Source organism: Sinohyriopsis cumingii, chromosome 12 (genome assembly GCF_028554795.1).
Source record: "Sinohyriopsis cumingii isolate HCF-2022 chromosome 12, ASM2855479v2, whole genome shotgun sequence".
In the NCBI taxonomy this organism is placed as follows: domain Eukaryota; kingdom Metazoa; phylum Mollusca; class Bivalvia; order Unionida; family Unionidae; genus Sinohyriopsis; species Sinohyriopsis cumingii.
The window spans coordinates 50,023,135-50,047,637 of record NC_142972.1 but is presented as its reverse complement, the minus strand read 5'-3'; the positions used below and the strand labels follow the sequence as shown (position 1 = coordinate 50,047,637).

General features: G+C 35.6%; 1 protein-coding gene across 1 annotated transcript in view; it reads left to right on the top strand.

The window, feature by feature from the left end:
- Window positions 1-24,503, top strand: part of LOC149786421 (uncharacterized) — a 45,395-nt gene that overhangs the window by 17,165 nt on the left and 3,727 nt on the right. The window contains exons 6-8 of the mRNA XM_089976858.1: window positions 11,187-11,258; window positions 11,631-11,777; window positions 16,050-16,230. Of these exons, the coding sequence (XP_089832984.1) occupies window positions 11,187-11,258; window positions 11,631-11,777; window positions 16,050-16,230 (400 nt within the window). The remainder of the gene's footprint in view (window positions 1-11,186; window positions 11,259-11,630; window positions 11,778-16,049; window positions 16,231-24,503) is intronic.

The window sequence follows — 24,503 nt, the reverse complement described above, 5'->3', positions numbered from 1 at the left end:
AGCGGCAACCATTAGCAGCATTTGAACCTGTCTCTATGGATTTAGTATGTACAATTGTGATGAAGAGTGCACCAAAGTCATGTGAACTTGATCCAATTCCAACATCACTGCTGCTTGAGTGCTTACATACAGTATTGCCTTCACTAACTGATGTTATTAATACGTCTCTCTCATCCGGGGAATTCCCATCATTTTTCAAACTTGCCATTGTAAAGCCTCTGCTGAAGAAACCAACACTCGACCATAACGATTTAAAGAACTACCGCCCAATTTCTAATCTCCCATTATTTTCAAACATTTTAGAAAAAGTTGTTCTATCCCAGCTTGTATCTCATCTAAATTCAAATAATGTTTTTAGCAATGTACAATCTGCATATCGCCCTTGCCACAGTACTGAAACTACTCTTCTAAAAGTAGTTAATGGCATTCTCTCTGCTTTGGATAGCAGAAAGATTACAGTCCTCACCCTCCTTGATATGTCTGCAGCATTTGACACAATAGACCATGATATATTACTTCACCGTCTCCAGCATGTATTTGACATTCATGATACAGCCTTACTCTGGTTCAAGTCCTACTTGGTCAACAGGACAAAAATTGTGTCTGCAAATGGAATACACTCCAGCCCAGTTAATATATGTTGTGGTGTTCCACAGGTGTCTGTTCTTGGACCTGTTCTCGTCATTCTATACACTCAGCCATTCTCAAGTGTCATAGATCATCATCCAGTGTCTCACCAATTGTACGCTGATGACACCCAAATATACAAATCTAACCACCCAACTGAAGTTGATGCTACCATTGAAGGTGTAGAGAGGTGCATTTCTGATGTGAAATCATAGATGACATGTAACAAGCTGCAGATGAATAATGATAAAACTGAGGCCATTCTGATCACAACACAAAGACTTTCTTGTTCACATTATTTACCGCAAACAATAAATTTCAACAACAACACTAAATTCACACAGTCAGTACGAAACCTAGGTGTTACTCTGGACGGTACTCTCACATTGCACCAGTATGTCATGAACATATGCAAGGCTGCATATTTTGAGCTGAGACACATCAGCTACTTTCGCAAATATCTTTCAGTTGATGCCACTAAAACACTTGTGTGTTCATTAGTCACTTTCAAGACTGGACTATTGTAACTTAGGTCTGTCTGGTTCATCTCAATATCTTCTCCAGAAACTTCAAAAAGTTCAAAACACAGCTTCTCGGATCATACTTAGAGTACCACGATCAGAGCACACCTCCCCGCTGCTCTGTAACCGACACTGGTTATCCATTCGATCCAGAATCAAACACAAAATTTTTCTCTGCATAGCTGCCAAGTGTCCCGTTTTTCCTGTATTTGTCCCGTATTTTGGACCTGAATATGGGTGTACGTTTTTTTTGGCAAATAATTCGTTTTCTATTTTTTTTTTAAATATTAAAAAAATTCCTTGCAATTTTCAGTTTAGAACGGGCACTCGGTTCCATTCTGATAGAAATGTATTGCATGTATATAGGAATACAGTTCTACAATATGATTGGTTCATTCGAAATTGAGGCTACAATCCCTGTCTTTATCCGCCATATTGGATTTCGCAAACAGTTATTGCTGTCACTGTATCTCATTTTTGTAATATTCAACTTTTAATCATGTTGAATAGGAAAGCAGAATATTCAGAATTTTCTCCAGGAAAGTCAAGAAAACAGAACTTGAAGGATAATTGTGCCATCTTGTTTAGATTTGTGAAACTATCTAGTAAAGGAGAAAACTCTACATTTTGCAAGTTGTGTAATGTGATTTCGCTATTGGGTGCCTATGAAATAAAGAGCATGAAATAGATAATAAACAGCAACTTGCTGCTTCATCATTCACAACTCAGCCTGAACTTATGATGTATATAAATACCAGAGCATGAAATAGATAATAAACAGCAACTTGCTGCTTCATCATTCACAACTCAGCCTGAACTTATGATGTATATAAATACCAGAGAGAACCTTGATATAATTTGATTGAAATTCGGTTTATTAAATTTCTTGTGGAAATTAACCTTCCTCTTTCAGTTATTAGTGTTGCTGGCGATTTATTTCGCACGCGTTTTCCAGACAGTAAAATCGCAAAGGATTACTCATATGCTAGAACAAAAACAGTTGAATAAGAAAATCACACAGAATTGAGATCATCAGTGAAAGTTGATACAATCAAATTGATAATGATTGGAAAAAAATAAGGTGTGGAAAAGGCTACTATAAAAAGTCTGTGTCTGAGTGTGTTGCACTCTTGCACCTTCTGAATGGGCACCTGAATGGAATATGGTACAACATATGCATATTTGACATTAAATAATTATGTAAAGCACTGTCCTACTTTACTGATGGTTGTATATATTGTAAATAGTTACATATGCATTAAAATTTAAAAAATCAGTATTTATTCCTGAAAATCAGTATTTTAGTCACAAGAAGTCAGTATTTTTTTATTCGGGGGTTGGCAGCTATGTCTACGTGCTACATTTCACTGACAGACTCCAGTCCAACATACCTATCCGACCTCACCCATGTGTACACACCAGAAAGAAACTTACACTCCTCTTCTGACAAACGTATACTCGTCATTCCCACTATAAAAACAAAGTCATATGGACAACATTCTTTTGCATACCAGGGCCCAGCAACGTAGAATGAATTGCCCATTGAACTTAGACACAAAAACACAGTGATCCCATTCAAGACTGCTCTTAAAACTCACTTATTTCGACTGCAAGAACAAATTTAAAGACCTAATAATGTTTCCTACCTTAAATATTTTCATCATGTATTTTATGTTTTCTAATTTCATTATGTTTGTATTTTGTAATCATATTATATGTTTTTTGTGTTACAGGTGTTGTCTAATGTTTAAAGCGCTTAGAGCTTCTAAAGATTAGGTGCTATACAAAGTCCTCATTATTATTATTATTAGTATTAGTATTATTATTATTATTATTATTCTTATTATCTTGTTTAGATTTGTGAAACCATCTAGTAAAGGAGAAAAACTTGGTTTTTCTAATTGTGTAATTGTGATTTCACTATTGGGCATGGAGGCCCTCATGACATAAAACAGCATGAAAAAGCTCATAAACATCATCATCAACAAATCAGCCTGATCTTGCAATGTTTATAAATGCAAGGGAGAACCTTGATGTAATTTGATTGAAGTTTGGTTTACCAAATTTCTTTTAGAAATGAACCTTCCTCGGTTACTAGTGTTGTTGGCAATTTATTTCACATGCTTTTTACAGGCAGTAAAATTGCAAAGGATTACACATGTGCTAGAAGGAAAAGAGTTCAGAAATAAAATCACAAAGAATTCAGATCATCAAAGAAAGATAGTATATTGGAATCAATAATGATTGGAAAAAAAAGATATGGAAAGGCTCAACAAACAGCCTGTGTCTGAGTGTGTGTTGCATTCTTGCATCTTCTGAATGGGCATCATCTTTGACATTAAATAATTAAGTAAGTTACTGTCCTACTTCACTAATGGTTGTAGATGTTGTAAATACAGTAGTCCCCCTCTTGAACGCCCCCCCCCCCCCCCCCCCGACCAGCGGCCACCCGCTCCTTACGGCTAGAATCCGTTGGCACCGACAAGTTTGTGTTCAAAAGTACCCCTCGCGAAAGGCCACCCAGATAACGCGACCAGCGGCCAGCATATTAGTGCAAAATTAGAAAATTTACCCCTCACAAGTATCCAGAACCAGTATTGTATTCATAACATGTGTTAAGTAATCCGATTTCTGTTTCTTGATGTCAGGTTTTCGTTACTGAAAGAAGTGTTGAGTAAAGTACATTTACCACTAAGGTTAATATTGTATCATTTACGCCTCACGAGAAGCCAAATTTATTCCATAAAAACCGAGAAAGACTCAAATTTTAATCCATACAAAAGGGTACATACATGTAATCCAATTAGCCTTACTGCTGTGTTATCATAAATGTCCGGTTTAGTCACTCTGATAATTGTTAAGATTACAATTATCGAACAGTAGTAACAGCTGAGAAGTGGCAGTATCAATGTACAATACCCAAGCAGGAAAATGGTTTAATAGCCTTTATGGCTTCCCTTAGTAAGATGTTGAGCTTGTTCACTTTGGTAATCAGTGGCTATTACTACTGACAATAATTGTCAAAATTACAAATCCTAGCGAACGCGAGATCAAATCTGCGTGATGTTAATGGTACATATTGAAGCCGTTTTGGCTTCTCTCACTTAGTGTAAAGAAATGTATAAAAACAATAGGGTACCAGACTGTGACTAACAAATCATGTGACAAGATCACTTCCTTTAAAAACACACGGCAATTTGTTTAGATGCATACAAAATTGTTTTATCAGTATTGTAGTTGGCAACATGAATAACTTAATGCAAAAAGATCAACATGTCATCGAGGAAAATAAAAATTCTCAGTTTAGAGGAGAATGTGAAAGTAATTCAACTGACGGGGGGGGGTCGTCGAGGATCCTTGCAGAAAACTAACGTCGGGAAGACTAAGATAAACAATATCGTGAAAGATAATGAAACAATTCTGCAGAAGTGGAAAGGTGAAATGGACGGAGAAAGGAAGATTGTTTGAGCCAGGAGACGTTTGTATCCTGGTTTGAAAGACAAGAAAAAGCAAAAATTTTGTCAGTTGAATTGGGATATGACGACTTTACCGCAAGTAACGGATGGTTGCATAGATTTCACGTGTGACACAATATCAAGTGTTCTGTCATTAGCGGCGAATCAGCTGATGTTAGTAATGAAGTTGTCGAAGATTGGAACAAAAGACTAAACGATATATGCAAGGGATATGACAGCAAGGATATTTTTAATGTGACGAGACTGGTTTGTTTTTTAGACTGTTACCAACAAAGTGACAGATGATGTGAACTGTAGCATAATTATAAAGACAGTTTTAAAACTATATCAATGGTTATTCATAGCATTCTTTTGCAAATGAAGACAAAGTTTGTTTTACATTTATTTCACATCATGCATGTGATTTTTTAATTAAAATATTAAATATTTAAAATTAAATGTACTTGTGACTTTTTTCATATGTATTTACTATTTGCATTTTCATCCCCCTCTAGAAAGGCCACCCGCATTATAAGGCCACTTCCCTGCTGCATTAGGGGTGGCCTTATAAGAGGGGGACTACTGTAGTTACATATGCATTCAAGTTCTAAGGATCAGTATTTGTTCCTATTTTTGTTATAAGCAGTCACTACTTTTTGTACTCTGTGGTTAGCAGCTATGAATTTTCACACTCAAGCCACTTTTGTATTTTCAGTTTATGTTCATAATAATCTCAATACTTTAAACTATACATCACCTGAACTGATGAAGATTGGCATGTGGATACATCTGAAATTTGATCATTGCTATACTAGCATGGATTACTGTGAAATAATTTCAACACTTGAATAGCAGTTCTTTTTTCAACTACCCGCAATATCTGTAATCCTGTTGCACCGTCTCCAAAAATTTGGTGTGTGGAATGCATCTCAGAGTGAGTAGCCCAATTACACCAAAATTAGGTCATGTAAACTAATATCCCTGCTTGGGTGGCTTTTGAAATTTCATTTACAATTGATATTGTTTTGTGGATGCCTCTCAGCTCTAATAACTCAACCATGCAAAACTAGGTTACTATATATATATATATATATATATATATATATATATATATATATATAAATAAAATGAAAAGAGTATGATTCGCAGAATCATATGATACAAAGAAAGATAAGTATGGTTCACACAACCAAATGTCCTCATAAACACAACACAGAGTTTGAAATTAACATCACTATTCCTTGGCCTTCTCTAGAATCTGGAATTACTAACCAACAATTCCAGTCCTGTTACAGATATGCTGTCAGTTGAATTTAATACAATGGCGTCGCTGCCACACTGCAGGTCATACTTTCACCATTCTAGTCCTTCCAGCCCATCCATCCATCCATCCACCCATTTGGCTCTAGAAAGTTGTAAGTGTATTGACACTCCTTGACAAGATCCAAGTGATCACTGGGTTGCTTAAGACAATATGTCTCCTATAAATACAGATGAAAAAAGTGTACATGACCAGGGGTAAAGTACCAGTGCAAATCATGATATATATCTCTCTGTGAGCAACCTACGGCGAGATGCATGTATTGTCCAGTCACCCCAAAAAACAAGAAAAAGATTATGTGCTACCCTAGGAAACGCTGTATGCGTCTAAGAAACCAATTACCCAAATTGTTCTAAGGCATAAGCAAATTATTTTCTTGACTTATTCTGTGACATTGTAGAATAAAAAATTGCCTGCCTTTCCAATTCTGGACCCAAAAGCTTGGAGATGTACTGTCAATGAGTTGGGTTGGGTTATGGGTCTTTGCCTATCCACCCATAGTCTTGGTACTGAAATTTATACAGAAGTTGAGATCTCAGATGTGCTAGATGATTTTGCAATTGGATGAAAATCAGATCTCCACTGTACTACATGAAGATCTGACCGATTGCTTAGGGGTCATGTTCTGGTGCCATAATTGCTAATTTTATCATCCAATCAGACAAAGTCTTATAACTTTTCATTTGGGACACTGAGCAGTATGGCTGATGAACAAGAATGTGTGCCGAAAGTTTTTATTCACTTTAAGATTTCTGAAAGTTGCAATTCCATTGGCTAATTAAGAGGTCGCCAGAACATGACCCCTAAGCCATCACTGTCAGATCTTCATGTAGGACAGTGTAGATCTGGTTTTAATTAGGTTGGATGATTCTGATAGCCCCTCTCAGATGACAAATTCTGGGTCACTGGTCTACTTGATCTAGCAACTGATCTGACCAGGTAGGTTCTGGTCAAGCTGAATCTTCTAAAACGACCATTATTGCAGTGTTCTACCCCTGCCTTGACCATCGCCTCCTTCGTGAAAGGCTCTTGTCAGGTCATAAAAGGAAGAATTTCAGTTTTTGATTGCAGAGCGAATCTTGAGAGCAAAGCCCTCCACTGTGAAGGCTTATGAGTGGCATGTTTTCAGGGACTGTTGCAGTCAGTATCATCATCCCTTTGAGTACCAAGATCTCTTCACTAGCCAACTTTTTTCTCTGGAGAAAAAGTTAGCACCAATTGCTATCAAAGCTATTGCTTCATGATACCTAACATATTCAGGCATCATGGCAGAAGAGATATAGACCTGTCAGTGTCAGACCTACTAGCCAATTTTGATTTGAATTGATACAAATTCCTTGCCCTGTGTCCAGAATGAAATCTGTCCTGGAGTTTAACGTGTCTCAATTCAGATCAGCACAGACCTTTAGTTTGAATTTTGCTGAAGCTACTGATATACAAAACCTGTTTCCTGATCACTTTATCTTCGACATGCTATGTGAGCAATCACATGCTCTTTCAGTTGACCCAAACTATCTTCAGTTCAGAATGGATGAGTTTATTGATCCTCATGACACAACCAGGCTTTGTGGCCAAAAGTTGGTTGCCATTAGTAGGCAATCAGAGTTGTACAAGACCCTGTCTGCACCCATGTGCACTGCTTAATGAGTACAGAGGCAAGTCATGATAGACGCAAACAACCCTTTCTCCCTGTCAGCTCTGGGAAGCACGATGAAACCCATTAAGCCCTATCTTTATGGCTGAAGTGGGTTATATGCTTGGTTAACTCTAAAGTTGCAAAAGATCTGAGTTGCCTTATGAGGATTTTAGCTCATAAAATAGGATCAATCTCTGCAAGCCTCGTATTTGACTGTATCTGCTCAATCAGAGAGATAATAGAAGCTGTTGGTGGGCATGCAGTCAACCTTCTTGAGTTTTCCTCCAGGGATTTAGCTTCACAGAGATCAACTATGAATCTGGTGGGTTCTGTTGTGGTGGCCCAGATGATAACTAAATTCATTTAAAGTCAACACAGCCTCTTGCTGCACTTGCCAGTGAAATTTTGTGGGTAAGAGGAATTTAATGAATTAGATATAGGGGTAAGAGATCATGTGATCATGGGTAGTGTTGCTTTCAAGCTAGGAGAGTGGGTTATTGTTCACATAGGTAATCCAGCCATTTTATTCTCTCAGCTTTCCCTCCTATTACCTAATCTTGTAACTTCAGTTGGGTTGGGGAAATTAATCAAAGGAGAAAGTAATTTTTCAATAAAATATGTTTCTTCAAGAGTACTTACTCAATTACGATTTACTTAAAATCCCTTCTAGCCACCCCATCATGCTAGCATTCTCATTGGTGTATCACTTGGCTTAAAAACAAACTAAAACTTGTTGGCAGCAAGGGGAGGTAATGAGGAGGCACTGTTGTCATTTGTCTATATGATGTAGACAGAAAAGATTATTTCTTATCTTTTTAGTGGGTTGGATTTGGGAGGTAGGCTGCATATATCCCAGATGTTAATATGATTGGGTAGGTATGGTTGGCGAAAAATAATTTACTGAAAATTTGCTTTTTTGCCAGGTTTCAGAATAGTTCAAAGATATGAGTATAGCAGTAATTTCAGCAGTAAAAATTGGAGCTTCCTCCATAACTGGCTGGAGTCTGAGGGCATGAAAGGGATATATACTTAGATGAAAATTAATGTATTTTTGACAGAAATTTAATTTACATATTTTTGCTGATGTAAGAAGCAGTTAATATTCATAGCTAATGATGAAATAACAGGGTCTTTTGAAAGTGAGAAGACCTTAAGAGCTCCATAGATTTGATCCAGATAGCTCTTAGGGCACTTTACTCTGGAAAGCAGGAGAAAACTGATATTTGAGGCAAATGGAGACAAGGTAGCAGGTCTGGTGAATGATGTTGTTGCTGTAGGGTTTAACGCCATTTTTTAGCACAAGATAGGCTATCCATGGCGGCCAGTATAATTGTTGGAGGAAGAACCCTGGAAAATCCCAGGAAGAACCACCGACCCATGAGGAGCTACTGGCAGGCTTTCTCATGTACCAACGTTAGCTGAGCCTGAGACTCAAACTCCCGCAAACAGGGGTGAGATGGCAGTGGTCCGTAACGGTGAGTGCTTTAGACCACTCTGCCACTCGGGCCCCTCTGGTGAATGCCAAATGGCTTGAAAAGTCAGTACCTTTGTGTTTATGATTCATTTTCTATATGCCTGCAATAAGACATTGCATATTTCTACACCATAACTGGAGTTGTCCAATGTCCACCAGCTACAGCTACCAAACTTTATTGATGGCTTGCACTAAGGGTAAAGTAAAACCCTATCATTATTGGAGTCAAAAGACAAGATCACTTAAAGAAGACAAATGGTTTCTGCAAAATATTATGAGTTTCACATCACATACGTGAATGAAAGTGTGTTGATGACTTGCATTTAGGGTAGCGAAGAGTCCTATTGATTTTAGGGTCAGAAGGTCAAAGTAATTCACTAAAAGAAGAAAAATGGTTTCCACCTGATAGCATTAGATGTAAGCTGCATACATGGATCCAACAATGTGGATGGATTGCACTTAAAGTTTAACACGAGTTGTACATGGAATACTTGGAAGATACTTTGTTGATTGCTTTCAGTTGGGGCAAGGAAGAAATTTGTGGAATTTTGGGGTCAAAAGTGGAAAGGCCAAGGTCACCATGACTGAAAGAAGAAAAATGGTTTTCACACAATGGCATTAGTTATGCATCACTCTCATACCGGGACCAAACTTTATGGATGGCTTGTACTTGGGGTAGGGAGAAGCTTTTTGAGTTTGGGGTCAAAGCTCAAAAGCCAGGGTCATAGACTGAGGGAAGACAAATAGTTTCTTTACAATAACATGTCTACAGCACATACCTGGGATAAACTTTGTGGATGATTTAAACTTAGGGTGAGGAAGATGCCTGTCAATTTCATTGTCAAAATTTTAAATGTCAAGATCATTAAATGACAGGAGAAAAGTGGTTTTTGCACAAGAAGTTCAGTTTTCTGGATCTATAACTATTTAAATACTTGATAGGCATCAAATGTGTCATTCATGATACTTTATTAAATTTATTTTCATATACCTGTTCTTTGATGGAGTGTATGGTGCTATAACCCTGTCCCACCCTTCTGCCCATTTACCTTTGCCTTTCTGCATGATAACTTTAGTTCTACAGCATGGTCCTTTGCCAAACCTTTGCACTTGGACAAGGAAGAAGTCAATCAATTTCTTTGTCAAAAGGCTTGATTTGGTTTGGTCCATTGATTTTGCAGTACACAAGACAATATAGTTTTTTAGTGCTGAGGTAATGAGTACAGTTCCTTGCCCAAAGATGCATGTTGGTAGCTGACTGTAGCTGATCCAATGGTAGGATTTGAACCCACACTCAGTCACTAGTCTGACATGATAACAACTGAGTCATCACATTTCCTACCTCTGTTTGCTGCCTCTTGTGAAATGCTGGAGGGCACATATTTTTCTTAAATATTTTTTATTTTCTTTTACATTGGAACCCATTGAAGGAGATGTGAAAAGATCAGGGATCAAGGTCATTGACTGAAAGAAGACTTAAGTAGTGCACAACTTTGTACCATGAGCAAAGTTCATGGGTCAAAAGGTCAAAGAGGAAAAAGAGGTTTTTGCCAAATACATTTTGTTCTGGATGACATACGTTGAAAAAGGATAGGGGAGGTGTTGCACAGAGGTTTGTTGGTGTTGGGGTCAAATGATTATGGCTCAGGTTATTGTGGCTCAGAGAAAAGTGGGTGATGCAGAATAACTTTATTTTCGAGTAAGTTTCTTGACTAAACTTGATGGAAGGCTTGGACTTGGGGCAATAAAGAAAACTTCAAATTCTGGCATCTAGAGGTCATGGGCATGGCAGTTCTGACAAGAAAATCATGGAGTTTGCTCAAGACCACATGCTTAAAGCAAGGTCCTAGGTTATTGAGACCCTTTGGTCAATATCTCCTGAGTAAACCATGCCCTGCTAATTCCCACCAAGGGATCTATTAAATACATGGTGGGAATATAATGTGTCATTATCATTACTTGTTTTACGGTAGTTTTTTAACTTATACTTTTACCTCCTTCATCTACTCTTCCTCTTCAGAATCATCACCATGACAACAAAAGCAGGTGTTCAGTTCACAATTTGTCCCATTTTCATTTAGTATATCTTTGTCTCATTCTTCCAAGCAAGTGGAAATACCACATCATATATTATTTTCTGCATCTATTACAGGCATAAAGAAGCATGATGATGAAGGGAGAGTGATAACAGCTGAATATGACAAGTTCTATTTGGTTACAACATGTAGGTACAGGGAAAGATTTTCTGTTTAAATTAAACATCAATTGTGATAATAGTAAATTTGAGTAACCCCAGTTTCTCAATCTTATGAATTCTGTTTCTGTATTTTAAATACAAAGTTTCTTAGGATGAGCTAGGATTTTTGGAAATTTTAGGACACAGGAAAGTAACATTTCAAATCTAAATAATCACATGATCTATTTCTTTCTGCTTTAAAGAAAATTATTATGATAAATGAAACTGAAAAATGTAATATTGATATTTCATATCTGCTTGTACCAATTATTTTTGTTTATTATTTTACATTGCAAACTTTTATTGTCATATCACTGTAAAACCAAATGTTGTACATGAGAGATTTTCCTTGCCATTTAGATGTTCCCAATTCTGGCCGTGGTTTGCCTCGCCTGCCGTACAGGACCAAGGAGTGGGATGTGGACTTCAGTCAGTACCTTCAAAGCCTTGACAAAAAGAAGCCAGTGGTGATGTGTGGAGACTTGAATGTTGCACATGAGGAAATAGGTGAGTGCGATGTTTTCTTAATACATAGAATATTAAAAGCGTTTAGCTTGATGAAAGATGTGTCTGCCTGTATCTTACCCCACAACTCAGCCAAAGAGCTTGATTGATATATAATAATTATTAAAGAGCGGATTAATTAAAGAGTGCGAATCTTGCCATATTGTGATTGACTCACAACCGTTCATAGGAAGAGAAGTGTAGAAAAGTTAATATTACAGGTGGCTCCAAAGACTTTCGACATGGAAGAACAGCCGTTAACACCCAAGTCTCTATGTAAGTGTCTGTTACATATTTATAACTTGCCTTTTAATAAGTGCCATATAGCCAGTATTGTGCTGACATGCCAGTAAACTCTATGTGCAATACTGATATAATAGTAGCTAGTGATGACCTTTAATTAGCCAATTACTGACCTTGGGAAAAAGAGGATAAGCTTTGGCAATATTAATATTTATATTGAAAGTAAAAACAGTAAAACTCATACAGTTCCTGTTGTTTATAGTTATTTAAACTTAACCTATCTTGGTACCTACCATCTGTTATCAGTGGTGCTACCAGTGGTACCTCATTGAGAACAACAGTTAAAAACAATTACGAGTTTAATGTTGTTTTATTTCTGATATAAAAATGTTTTAGTTATTGACAAGCGTATGTGAATGTGTTTAGTATATGTATTCCTTTGTAAAACTGAATCATCCTTCGATTTTTCAGGAGTGCAGTTGTTTTTAGTCTGAATTATACCATCTTCACTAGCTAAGGTTCTGATATGTTAATTCTGTTAACACTTTGGCTTCTTAAATTGCTTGCAGAAGAAATATCCATCACTATCTGCAATCTTATTGTTCAAAATCAAAGATTTCTAGATGTTTTTTGAGTGAACTTCTCAGTTTTTGTCCCAGATGTCATGGCAGTTGCCTTTCACAAATACTAATATGTTTACTTGGTTCTGCCATTTTGATATATGACATCATGTGCTATAAAAGATGCTGTTATAAATATTTTAGTGGCAGGAAAGTCGTTAAGACGCTAAATAATTTAGTTTAATGATGCAGCATATTATTATTCTTAAAATGGAAGCTTATTTGGTGACATCAAATCAGTGTTTATTTTTTTGAACATGCAATTTTACTTTGCTGGAATTTACATTAACAGCTATTGCTGTTCCTTTTACATACAAAAGTGTCATCTGCTAAAATGAAAAAGGCAATTCAGTTCATCTGGTCACATTTCAACAGTGGAATGTTCCTTTGTTTGGATACAATACTGGCAAGATTCATAGTGAAGAAATAGTGACAAAAATATGGTGTAAAGTTTGTGCCAGGTATTTGCCGAAATTATGCATTGACAGTCGTATTTGTATTTGAGGAGAGGGAATAACTCCTCTACACTACCAAGAGAGCCGTTTGCAAATATTCTGCATTTTACAAAACATTAGGCCTGAGTTTACACTTAGTGAGTGGTAGATCAGGTGCCAAAATGAAACACATATGTTACTGAATTACACTCAGCTTCACCTTACATGAGAACAGCTAAACAGGGTCAGTCCACTGTGTGTACTGTATTCTATTAATATGGCTATACTGTGCTTTTTGTTTATGTACCTTATTATGTGTACATAAATAATTTTTAAATTAGTTTTTAACATGTTTAGTTCAAGATGTTCACATATAATTTATTTTGTGTCCATTTGGTAAGTTCGTTGCTTAGTTGCATGGTTTCTGATTTGTAAACACTGTACAAGAGTTTAAAAATGGGGAAAACATCTGGTTACTTCACCAGTATGTCATGGATTTTAAATTTTTGCCTGTTATTGCAACTTCATCTACAGGAGCTATTTCAGGAATTGCTGGCAGGAGAAAGGATGTGTGATTTTGACCAATCACTAATTAAATGTAATAAGCATCCATGTATTGATGGAGTTAAAAGTTATCGTATAATTGTTGAACCAGTATTGGGGCTTGAGATTTTGTGCCTGCCAAACACATAGAGCCTTTGACAAGCCCCACCACAGTAATTGATTAATTTGTCAGTTTCATCAAGATTGTAAACACATTGTTGGCTATATCAAGCAGAGGACATGGGACCCAGTTGCCTTTCCCAAACTGTGGTAGCTGACATGAGGTATCCTTGAACCTACAAATATTATATTTCGAGACCAGTGCTTGGCCTGCTTAGCCACCATGGCTCCATATGGTAAGAATATGGTGTTACCCTTACCCATCTGTCCATCAGCATGTCCTTCCATCTGTCTGTCTGTTTCAATTTGTTTTGAGCTCATCTTTGGTAGCCAAAGGTTGTACATCCACTTCATTCCAGTGATCCTTGGCATATGTAGTGGAACAAAACTGAATTTAACTTTGGCACCCACTTGTGGATGATGGAGTTACTATCCATAGTAAGGGAAATTAATTGGCTGGTGTGAGAACCAAATATATTACCCCTATTAGGTGTTGATTATGGCAGCTTAACAATACACCTCTCCCTCGATAACTCATGCACAATGGGGTCCACAAACACATACCGCACTATAAGCGAGGCGCGAGTTACCGAGGAAAAACATCGCTTTGACATTGAGAAAACTGTGGGGAGGGGGAGTGGCGTTAGGGAACTGGGCTGTTTATTGACTGAATCCTCATTTTACAATTACATTGATAATCATTTTTAATAACATGCTTTTTCTAATCAAGTTTGTTCATTATTGTGTTTAAGTAACATTTATTTTCAAAATGTCCAACATATGAAAGATCATTCCAACTGGTTTCAACAACCATCATGTGTACGCAAAAACATCTGTGTAACATGTCACTGCTTTTTGTTTTCTCGATGAATCTGGTTCCCATAGTGGTGTTTAATATTATACTGCCAAATCACGAGTCTGAAGTGCAACTGACTGATACACCGCCAAACAAGATTCCTTTTTTTTTTGATAAACAAGAAACATTTATTTTGTGACACAAATGTCTATGTCGAAACTCAATTTTTGTATTGTTCAGTTAGTACAATATTGATGTTGTGATTTCATTGGAAGTAATAATGAAACTTCTTATCATCCTTGAGGATATCTCTGTGTGCCAGTTCAGGAATTCTCTGATAGTCGCTTGCCCACAGTGGTCTGAATCTGTGAAATCAAGCTCTTTATTTTACGAAGTATTCATTTCGCTTGGCTGCCTCATTATCTTTGATCACAGTTATGAAAGATTCGGTTAATTTAAGGTAGTTTTTGTTATAGATTTTAAGATTGTTGGAATTTCATGCCTTTTAACTTTTCTTTTATTCCTCCTCCTTTATTTGATTCAAAAGACATAATTAACGTGATAATACAAAGGAGGCCAGCTTTTAATACAGTGCAACAATACAACAAGTACTTCCAGAAGTCAGTTATAAAAACACGGTCGGCACTTAATTAGGTTCTCAGAGAAACAGCTGTTACGTGGACACAGCTATTACAGTAGATTGATGCATTTTGTTTAATTTCAAGAGGGCACATTGCATTTATGAGAATTACACTTAAAAGGAACTAAAAGATAGAACTAGAACACAAATTTCAATTAATAAAAAATTATTTAGTTTGTATTTATTTATTAAAGTACTGCCTCCACTCTGCATAAGTGACATTTTCATTGATCAAAATTTCTTTACATGTCATTAATTGCGGTGTACTAGGAATGTCTTTTGGAAAGAAAATGTGAAAAATTGTATGACCTATTTTTTAATTTGATATTTCATAGTGTTGATTAAAATTTCCAGGTCCTATCTACCGTTTTCGACGGTAAAACAAGCAATACATAAAAGTTTCCTTTACAAATTTTGATCGCGATTTTCATCAAGTTCAACAAATAGGGATCAATTTTTTGGGTATTTTCAGGTTTAAAAAATGGGATCCACTCCTGACCCCGCATTATAAGTGGGTTCATGAGTTATCAGGGCATGAGTTATCGAGGGAGTGGTGTATGTCCACATGCCTGATCTTTAAGTGAAAAACTTGAGTGGGAACAGTTTAACTTACATCTAACATATATATTTGTCTTCACATGATGCCATGATTATTCCCAACTATCTTAATGGCTATTTATGCCAAAGGTTGATGTAGAATGAAGTGGATCGATGGCCAGTGTCTGGCAAAGAATCATTGAAGTCACTTTTGTAACCATCACCACATACATGTCTTGTTCACTGACTGAGAGTGGAAACCTGCGCTCGGCCAAGAGTTACATGATCACCATTGCAGAATTTTTTCCTTGTATCTAACCAGGTTTCTTTATTTTCCTTCAGATTTAGCCAACCCAAAAACCAACAAAAAAACAGCTGGTTTTACAAATGAGGAAAGGGCAGAATTTACAAAGCTACTTTCTGAGGGATTCATGGACTCCTTTAGAACCCTATATCCAAAGAAGGAAGGGGCCTATACATTTTGGTCCAACATGGGCAATGCTAGAGCAAAGAATGTTGGCTGGTAAGACTCGTGTCTTGAAGTTATTTGCCATTGTTTTTCAGAGGAAAAATGTGTTGACATAGCAATCATGTGCATATGTGTTTGGCTGTGATTTCTTTGTTTCTCAATGTTTCCTAAATGGTAAAATCGAGATAATGTGACTTGCAGTTCTGGGATATGATCCTTTGCAAAAGTTTTTGATGTTTACCAATGGGCACTGGGTTAGAAATTGTATGGGTAGAAATTGAGAGGAATGAATGACTGAGAAAATTATGAGTATGTGTGGCTTTGCTGCCACATTCTTGTAATATTGATCAGTCTTGTTATGCACCTAGTACTGGCTTTTTGTTTCTTTTTACCACCATGAATAATTTACTAAATTAAGGTTGATCACGTTTGTAAAATTATCAACACTAACAACATCAATATGACGTCACTTTCTGCCTTGGTATATTGTAGCACTATGAACTTGGAGAGATTGGACATAAAATGACATGGTTGATATACAAGTTCTTGTACAAGTTTAATAATCATAACAACAATTATGTGGAGGAAAAAAATGTAAAAGGCAATGAAAACTGCACAAGATCTTTGGAAATTTGTAAGCAATTTTTGAGCTGCCACATCAAGCATGCAGGTTTTCTGTTGCAGAAAACCACTATAATCTCAATAATTGCATCGTATTGAAAAACATTCATTCACTGATATATCACCGCTCTGGTGGCCTAGTGGTTAGAGCGTCTGCCTTGGATGCGGGAGGTTGAGGGTTTGATCCCTGGCCGAGTCATACCAGAGACTTACAAAATTGATACTAACAGCTTCCTTGCTTGGCACTCAGCATTACGAGGTTAATGTTAGGACTGGTCAGCCTGGTGTCAGGATAATGTGACTGGGTGGGACATCACGCTACATGTCTGCGACATGATGACCCAGTACTAGACATCACTATGAAATGCCACACTGTAGGCATCGTAGTGATATGACTGAAAAATTGTTAAAGCTATGTTAAAAATCCAAATCACACACACAAAGACATATCATTTTCTTTGTGTATTTGATAAGAGTCTGGTATAATCTTAAGACAGTGCAAATTTGATAAATTTTCCAATTAAATTAGCTACTGTTGTACTCACAATTAATAACAGGGTGCTTCTTTCTTTATTTCTCTACGTAATGGCCCTGTCTTAGTGATAGATACTCAACTAAGAGTGCACAAGAAAATACTAGCATACACAGTTTTAAAGTGGTTTTGAATTGCTTTAAGTGTAGGTATCTAAACTTATCCATACTCCAACAGGCTATGATCTGCCAGAGCATTGTATGAAGCATTGAGGAGTCTATGTTGTGCATAGTAGTGGTGGGAATCGGTTGAAATTTCATGATCAGTCATTGGTTTCACAGAGAGATTGATGATTGATTATTAATTGATTTAACATGGCTTCTGTGTAACAGAAATGATCAATGTAGTACATCAGTTATTGCTAGGGTCTAATTGGTGTATAGTCAGAGTTTTGTAATTGAACCTAATTATTTAGGACACGTTTGCTATATTTTTATGAATAATAAGAAATTATAAAAAATTATGTTCATAACAAGAACTTAACAGATGAACAGGTAAAATCACTTGTCATGTAAATGATATAATGACTAAATATTAGATATATGACTAGAACCACTTAATCATGATTATAATTAGATGGTGAACTTAATTAACATTAACAGGAGTCTTATAACTAGAAAGTCTAGAATTTTGAACTTTGAATTGAAGTCTTCAGCATGTTGACTAAGCTAAAAGAATATACATGTCAGAACCTCCCTTACTCAAATTTTTGTTCTATTTAGACATTTTTTATAGATAATTTTTTTTATCACATTGAAGTAAATGTGGTGTGATTGACCCATTATGTCTATATTATAATACAAAACAATATTAATTTATCTATATTTCTTTTAAAATAATAATATGACAAGACTTGCCAAGAAAAGATCATAAAATCAAAAGAAAAATGCTTTTGTTCTAGATTGTGTACACGTGTCTAAGTAACCATTGAACATATATTCTTTTTCAGAGATTTTGCAAATCACTTTTTCAGGTTTAAATTGTCTTTACTTGCGGGACATCCTGCTTTTTCTGGAACCCACAGTAGGCCCACACTTTTGATCATTTATTCTTTCCAGAAAAGTCAAAACGTTCACTTTCACTTTTGCTTGGCATTTATTTTAGTGGGTCACTTATATCACCGTGTAATTATATTAAAAAAAATGGATACAGGCATGAATCAAACAAAATATTCTTCGTATTGTCATTAAGTTAGCATAGTCAGCATAGTCTATACTATCATTTGTATAGTCTATACTATCATTTGTATAGTGTGTACTATCATTTATATAGTCTGTACTATCATTTGTATAGTGTGTACTATCATTTATATAGTCTGTACTATCATTTGTATAGTCTGTACTATCATTTATATAGTCTGTACTATCATTTGTATAGTCGGTACTATCATTTGTATAGTCTATACTATCATTTGTATAGTCTATACTATCATTTGTATAGTGTGTACTATCATTTATATAGTCTGTACTATCATTTGTATAGTCTGTACTATCATTTATATAGTCTGTACTATCATTTGTATAGTATGTACTATCATTTATATAGTCTGTACTATCATTTGTATAGTCTGTACTATCATTTATATAGTCTGTACTATCATTTGTATAGTATGTACTATCATTTATGTAGTCTGTACTATCATTTGTATAGTGTGCACTATCATTTGTATAGTATGTACTATCATTTATGTAGTCTGTACTATCATTTGTATAGTCTGTACTGTCATTTGTATAGTCTGTACTATCATTTGAGGGGCCCCGAGTGGCTGAGTGGTCTAAAGCGCTCTCCATTATGGATCACTGCCATCTCACCTCTGTCTGCGTGGGTTCGAGTCTCGGATTCAGCCAATGTGGGTACGTGAGAAAGATTGCCAGTAGCTTCTTGTGGGTCGTTGGTTCTTTCCTGGGGTCCTCCTCCACCATTAATACTGGCCGCCATGTATAGCCTATCGTGTGCTGAAAAATGGCGTTAAACCCTACAAGAACAACTAGAACTATCATTTGCATAATCTGTACTATCATTTATATAGTCTGTACTGTCATTTGTATAGTCTGTACTATCATTTGTATAGTGTGCACTATCATTTGTATAGTATGTACTATCATTTGTATAGTATGTACTATCATTTATATAGTTTGTACTATCATTTATATAGTCTGTACTATCATTTGTATAGTGTGCACTATCATTTATTTAGTCTGTACTATCATTTGTATAGTCTGTACTATCATTTGTATAATCTGTACTATCATTTGTATGGTATGCACTATCATTTATATAGTCTGTACTATCATTTATATAGTCTGTACTATCATTGGTATAATCTGTACTATCATTTGTATAGTATGTACTATCATTTATATAGTCTGTACTATCATTTATATAGTCTGTACTATCATTTGTATAGTCTATACTATCATTTGTATAGTCTGTACTATCATTGGTATAACCTGTACTATCATTTGTATAGTCTGTACTATCATTGGTATAACCTGTACTATCATTTGTATAGTCTGTACTATCATTGGTATAACCTGTACTATCATTTGTATAGTCTGTACTATCATTTGTATAGTCTGTACTATCATTTATGTAGTCTGTACTATCATATGTATAGTCTGTACTATCATTGGTATAACCTGTACTATCATTTATATAGTCTGTACTATCATTTGTATAGTCTGTACTATCATTGGTATAACCTGTACTATCATTTGTATAGTCTGTACTATCATTTGTATAGTCTGTACTATCATTTGTATAGTCTGTACTATCACTGGTATAACCTGTACTATCATTTGTATAGTCTATACTATCCTTTATATACCGCTCATGTGGCCTAGTGGTTAAAGCGTCTGGCCATGAATCGGGAGATCGTAGGTTCAATCCCCGGCCAAATCATACCAAAGACTTACAAAATTGGTACTAACAGTTGCCTCGCTAGGCGCTCATCATTAAGAGGTTAGTGTCAGGACTGGTCGGCCTTGTGTCAGGACAATGTGACTGGATGGGACATCATGCTACATGTCTGCGGCATGAAGACCTAGTGCTAGACATCACTATAAACTGCCACACTGCAGACAACATAGCAGTATGACTGAAAAATTGATAAAGCTACGTTAAAGATCCTAATCACACAGACATGCTATCCTGTATGTAGTCTATAATATCATTTGTATAGTCTGTACTATCATTTTTATAGTCTATACTATCCTTTATAGAGTCTATACTATCATTTTTTTAGTCTATACTATCATTTATATAAACTATACTATCATTTGTAGTCTGTACTATCTTTTGTATAGTCAATACTATCCTTTATATAATCTATATTGTCATTTGTATAGTCTATACTATTATTTGTATAGTCTATACTTATCATTTCCATAGTCTATGATATCATTTGTATAATCTATACTTTCATTTTTTATAGTGTATACCATCATTTGTATAGTCTATTCTATCACTTCTGTAATTGTATTACTACATTTATGTAATTTGGGGTTATTCCAACAAAATATTAGTAATTAAATTTATTGTTACCATAAGTAAACTCACCTTGAAAAATGATTAATCAATCAAGTTTGCTGAATGAGTGATGCTTAAATAACTCGGTTAATCGGAACAGCACTAGCGCATAGTACTCCTCACTATAATTCATTTGATTGGTGCTGTAAAAGTGGACAGTCTTCTAGGTGGTGCACCTTATAATGAGGTAGTTTAGACATAATATTACTGTCAAATAGTGAAATGGAATCCATGAATATGCCTGCCTTATCAAGAGGGAGCACCATATAACAAGGCACCTTACATTGATGGAGTACAGTTGTAATTCGAGCTGTGTACAATAGTAGGTATGTGCCTTTTTACTTTCTGTGTGTCCACTACTTGCAGTGAGGGCATCTTGATTTGGTCAGACTCATAGATGCATCCATCTGAATGCGTGTCCATTTCTGTCCTGACAAGCTTGTTAGCAGGCATGCAGAAACACCACCAATTGTAAATGAAGGAAATATGGCTGGAATGTTTGTTTATTTGTATGACCTGCATGTATATATTTCGTCATTATTGCAAATTATGACATCTTTGAACTTTAGGGGGAGGGGGCTTTATATTTACACTGATCTTCTTAGCACAGTTAGTCCAATACCACTTGAGCTAGACAAATGAAATTTGGTTGGTGTATTTGTATTTATATGTGGGACAGATTAAAGTTTCAGGTTATTTCCATTTTTTGCACAATATTTTTTCAAACTTGTGGAACAAAACTTTGTAAGTGGAATTAAGCAAAACCCACTTAACATGGAAAGATGAAATTTGGTTGCAGACATAAGAAGATGACTTGATACGATTTTCATGCAACTATAGATTGAAAATAGTCACAAGACAGATCTAGTTATCACATGACTAGTTATGTTCATAAACTTGCATCATATTTAATTGCATACTGCTTATTGAGTATCTCAGATATTTACATAAATTTTCCATACATAAATCCTATGGTTTATCAGAGAATTTGATCACTTATAGGAATACTTTCTGTTTCTATATCACACATAATTGCATTGCTAAATGTAATAAAATTAACACCTTTGTTTGACTTTCCCTTGTGTCGAAAACATCTTTGTGTGATTTACCTGTATGCAGATAACACCTTGTGACTTCACATTATGCAGATAACACCTTGGTGTGATTCCCCTTATGCAAATAACACCTTGGTGTGATTTCCCCATATGCAGATAACACCTTTGTCTGATTTTCCCTTATGCAGATAACACCTTGGTGTGATTTCCCTTTATGCAGATAACACCTTGGTGTGATTTCCCTTTATGCAGAGAACACCTTGGTGTGATTTCCCTTATGCAGATAACACCTTGGGGTGTCTTCCCCTTATGCAGATAACACCTTGGTGTGACTGTCCCTTATGCTGATAACAACTTGATGTGACTGTCCCTTATGCAGATAACACCTTGGTGTGACTGTCCCTTATGCAGACAACAACTTGATGTGACTTCCCATTATGCAGAAGTAGCAGAGTTTGTTTAGTAATTATTTATATTGGAAACCATATTAGCTTACTTGGTAGAGTATTGGGCTTGCAACCCAAGGGTCACAGGTTCGATAACAACCATGTTGGTACAGATTTGTTACCTCAGTATATCCTTGGTAAAGGCATTTAACTCTCATTTCCTCCTCATGATTTGTTAAAAGTAACATAGCAGCCAAGAAAGAGAACCCAAACAAAGAAATGAAACTATTAGAGGATTTGGTTATGTAAAAAAAAAGATTTTCTTTGCGTATGTGGAATGTCGTTCATGTTGGATAAAATCAGTGCAAGGCTTTTGTTTGGATTTAGATACAAGGAGTTACAGGAGTGAGATATAAGGAGTTACAAGAGTAACTATTAAGAAAAATCATATGTTGTTTAACATTATTTTACTTTTTGTATTCTTTTTTTGTGTGTGTGTTGTACTTCACACTTTCATCTGTTTGGAAGTGTTTATCTTTTTGGGCTGTTCATTTTAAACTATTCAAACATGTTTCTTGACTTGGCACCATATAGCCACTCTTCTGCTGCAGTTCTTTAAAGTGTTATTAAAATCAGTGAAACAATATTTTCATGTGACATTTACTTTAATGGTGTTAGTATTCATTGATGCCAGAATCTTGTAAATGTGTTAGGTTTTAGTGTCGACACATGTACTTCTGCTAATATTGGATTTCATGCTTTTTATAGACAACCTACTTGAAAACCAGAAAATATAAGGAATAAAAAAAGTTCTCACTCCAGAACTACAGAAAAACATTGAATTAACTGGATACCATTTCATTTATAGTTTCAGTCATGCAGACAGACAGATGGAATATCACTTCTGTTCTTATAATGTCAGAACAATTTTCATGAACAAAAATATGAATCCTGTATTATTTTAGTTAACCCCATGTTCTAGTAGGTTATATTTTGATATCCTCTGTCTGTCTGAACATCCATCTTGCTCAGATCTGCCAACTCTTACAATTTTACTGTATGGCTTACAGAAACAACCTTTAAATCATGGACCTGAGAAACATTACAAAAATGTTTGAAAATAAGTTTTTGTAGAGGTTGAGATCTGAATATTCACTTATCTAGATTTGGAACTTAAACTCATTGCAGTTGGCCAGGAAACCAGCCTGATTTTACAGGAGGTACTGCAGACAATTTGCTTTACCCATGTTCTTTTCATGCTAAATTCTTGCATGACCAGGCTTTTGTTTTTACATTATAGTATCAGAGGTCTTGGAAATATTTAATTGCTCATATTTGGATGCAAATTTTGTATCTGGGACACAGACAATTTCTTAAGCACGAGTCCTCGATGTGCATGCAATAGCTGGGTGGCAAATTCAGCGTCTTGCCAGTCCTAGTTTCAACCACCTGCAGAGTGGGAAAATGTGTTGAGTAAATTTAAGTTTAGTAAATTTAACAAATAATTCATTTCCATTGAATACAAGTGAAAATTCAAAAGACAATATTGTGAATTAAATTCTAAAATAACCCTAAATGTTTATGATAAGTCCAAAATTATAGAATGGAATGGAATGAATTCAGATAATCTTGAATGTCCTGATGTACCAGGAGTCTTGATTGTCTTGATGTAACAATGATATAAACCAGAATTTCTTTGAATTCTCAATAATCCCAAAGCTTTGTTTTAGTCCAAACAGTCAGTGAGCACTTTGTAATTTCATTGAATAATTTAAATAAATAATTCCTCTCAAATTATATCTGAACACAACTGCAAACTGTGATCATAGATTCTCAAAGACTCATTTGAAACAGGAATGAATAATTGTTTACCAAATAATATATACTGATTTCATATGACCTAAGACAAATTAGAAACTCTTCGGAAAAATCCAGTTCATGAATTCTTAGTTCAAGTATATGTCTTTTTTTACTTCTTAGAGTCATGACATAAATCAGGTAGGCATTACCCGCACTCATGGACAGAAGTTGTGCACACAGTATAGATATATGCATAACAGTAGTCTGGAATAAGTCTAAATAATGGGCATGTAAATATTAAAAAACTACAGTATCTGGCTGTGTTTTGAAGAAGAAAAAAGAACAGGAAAGGTTACAGCTGCATATATTATTGGACATTACATTAGGTGTATTTGAGCATTGCTC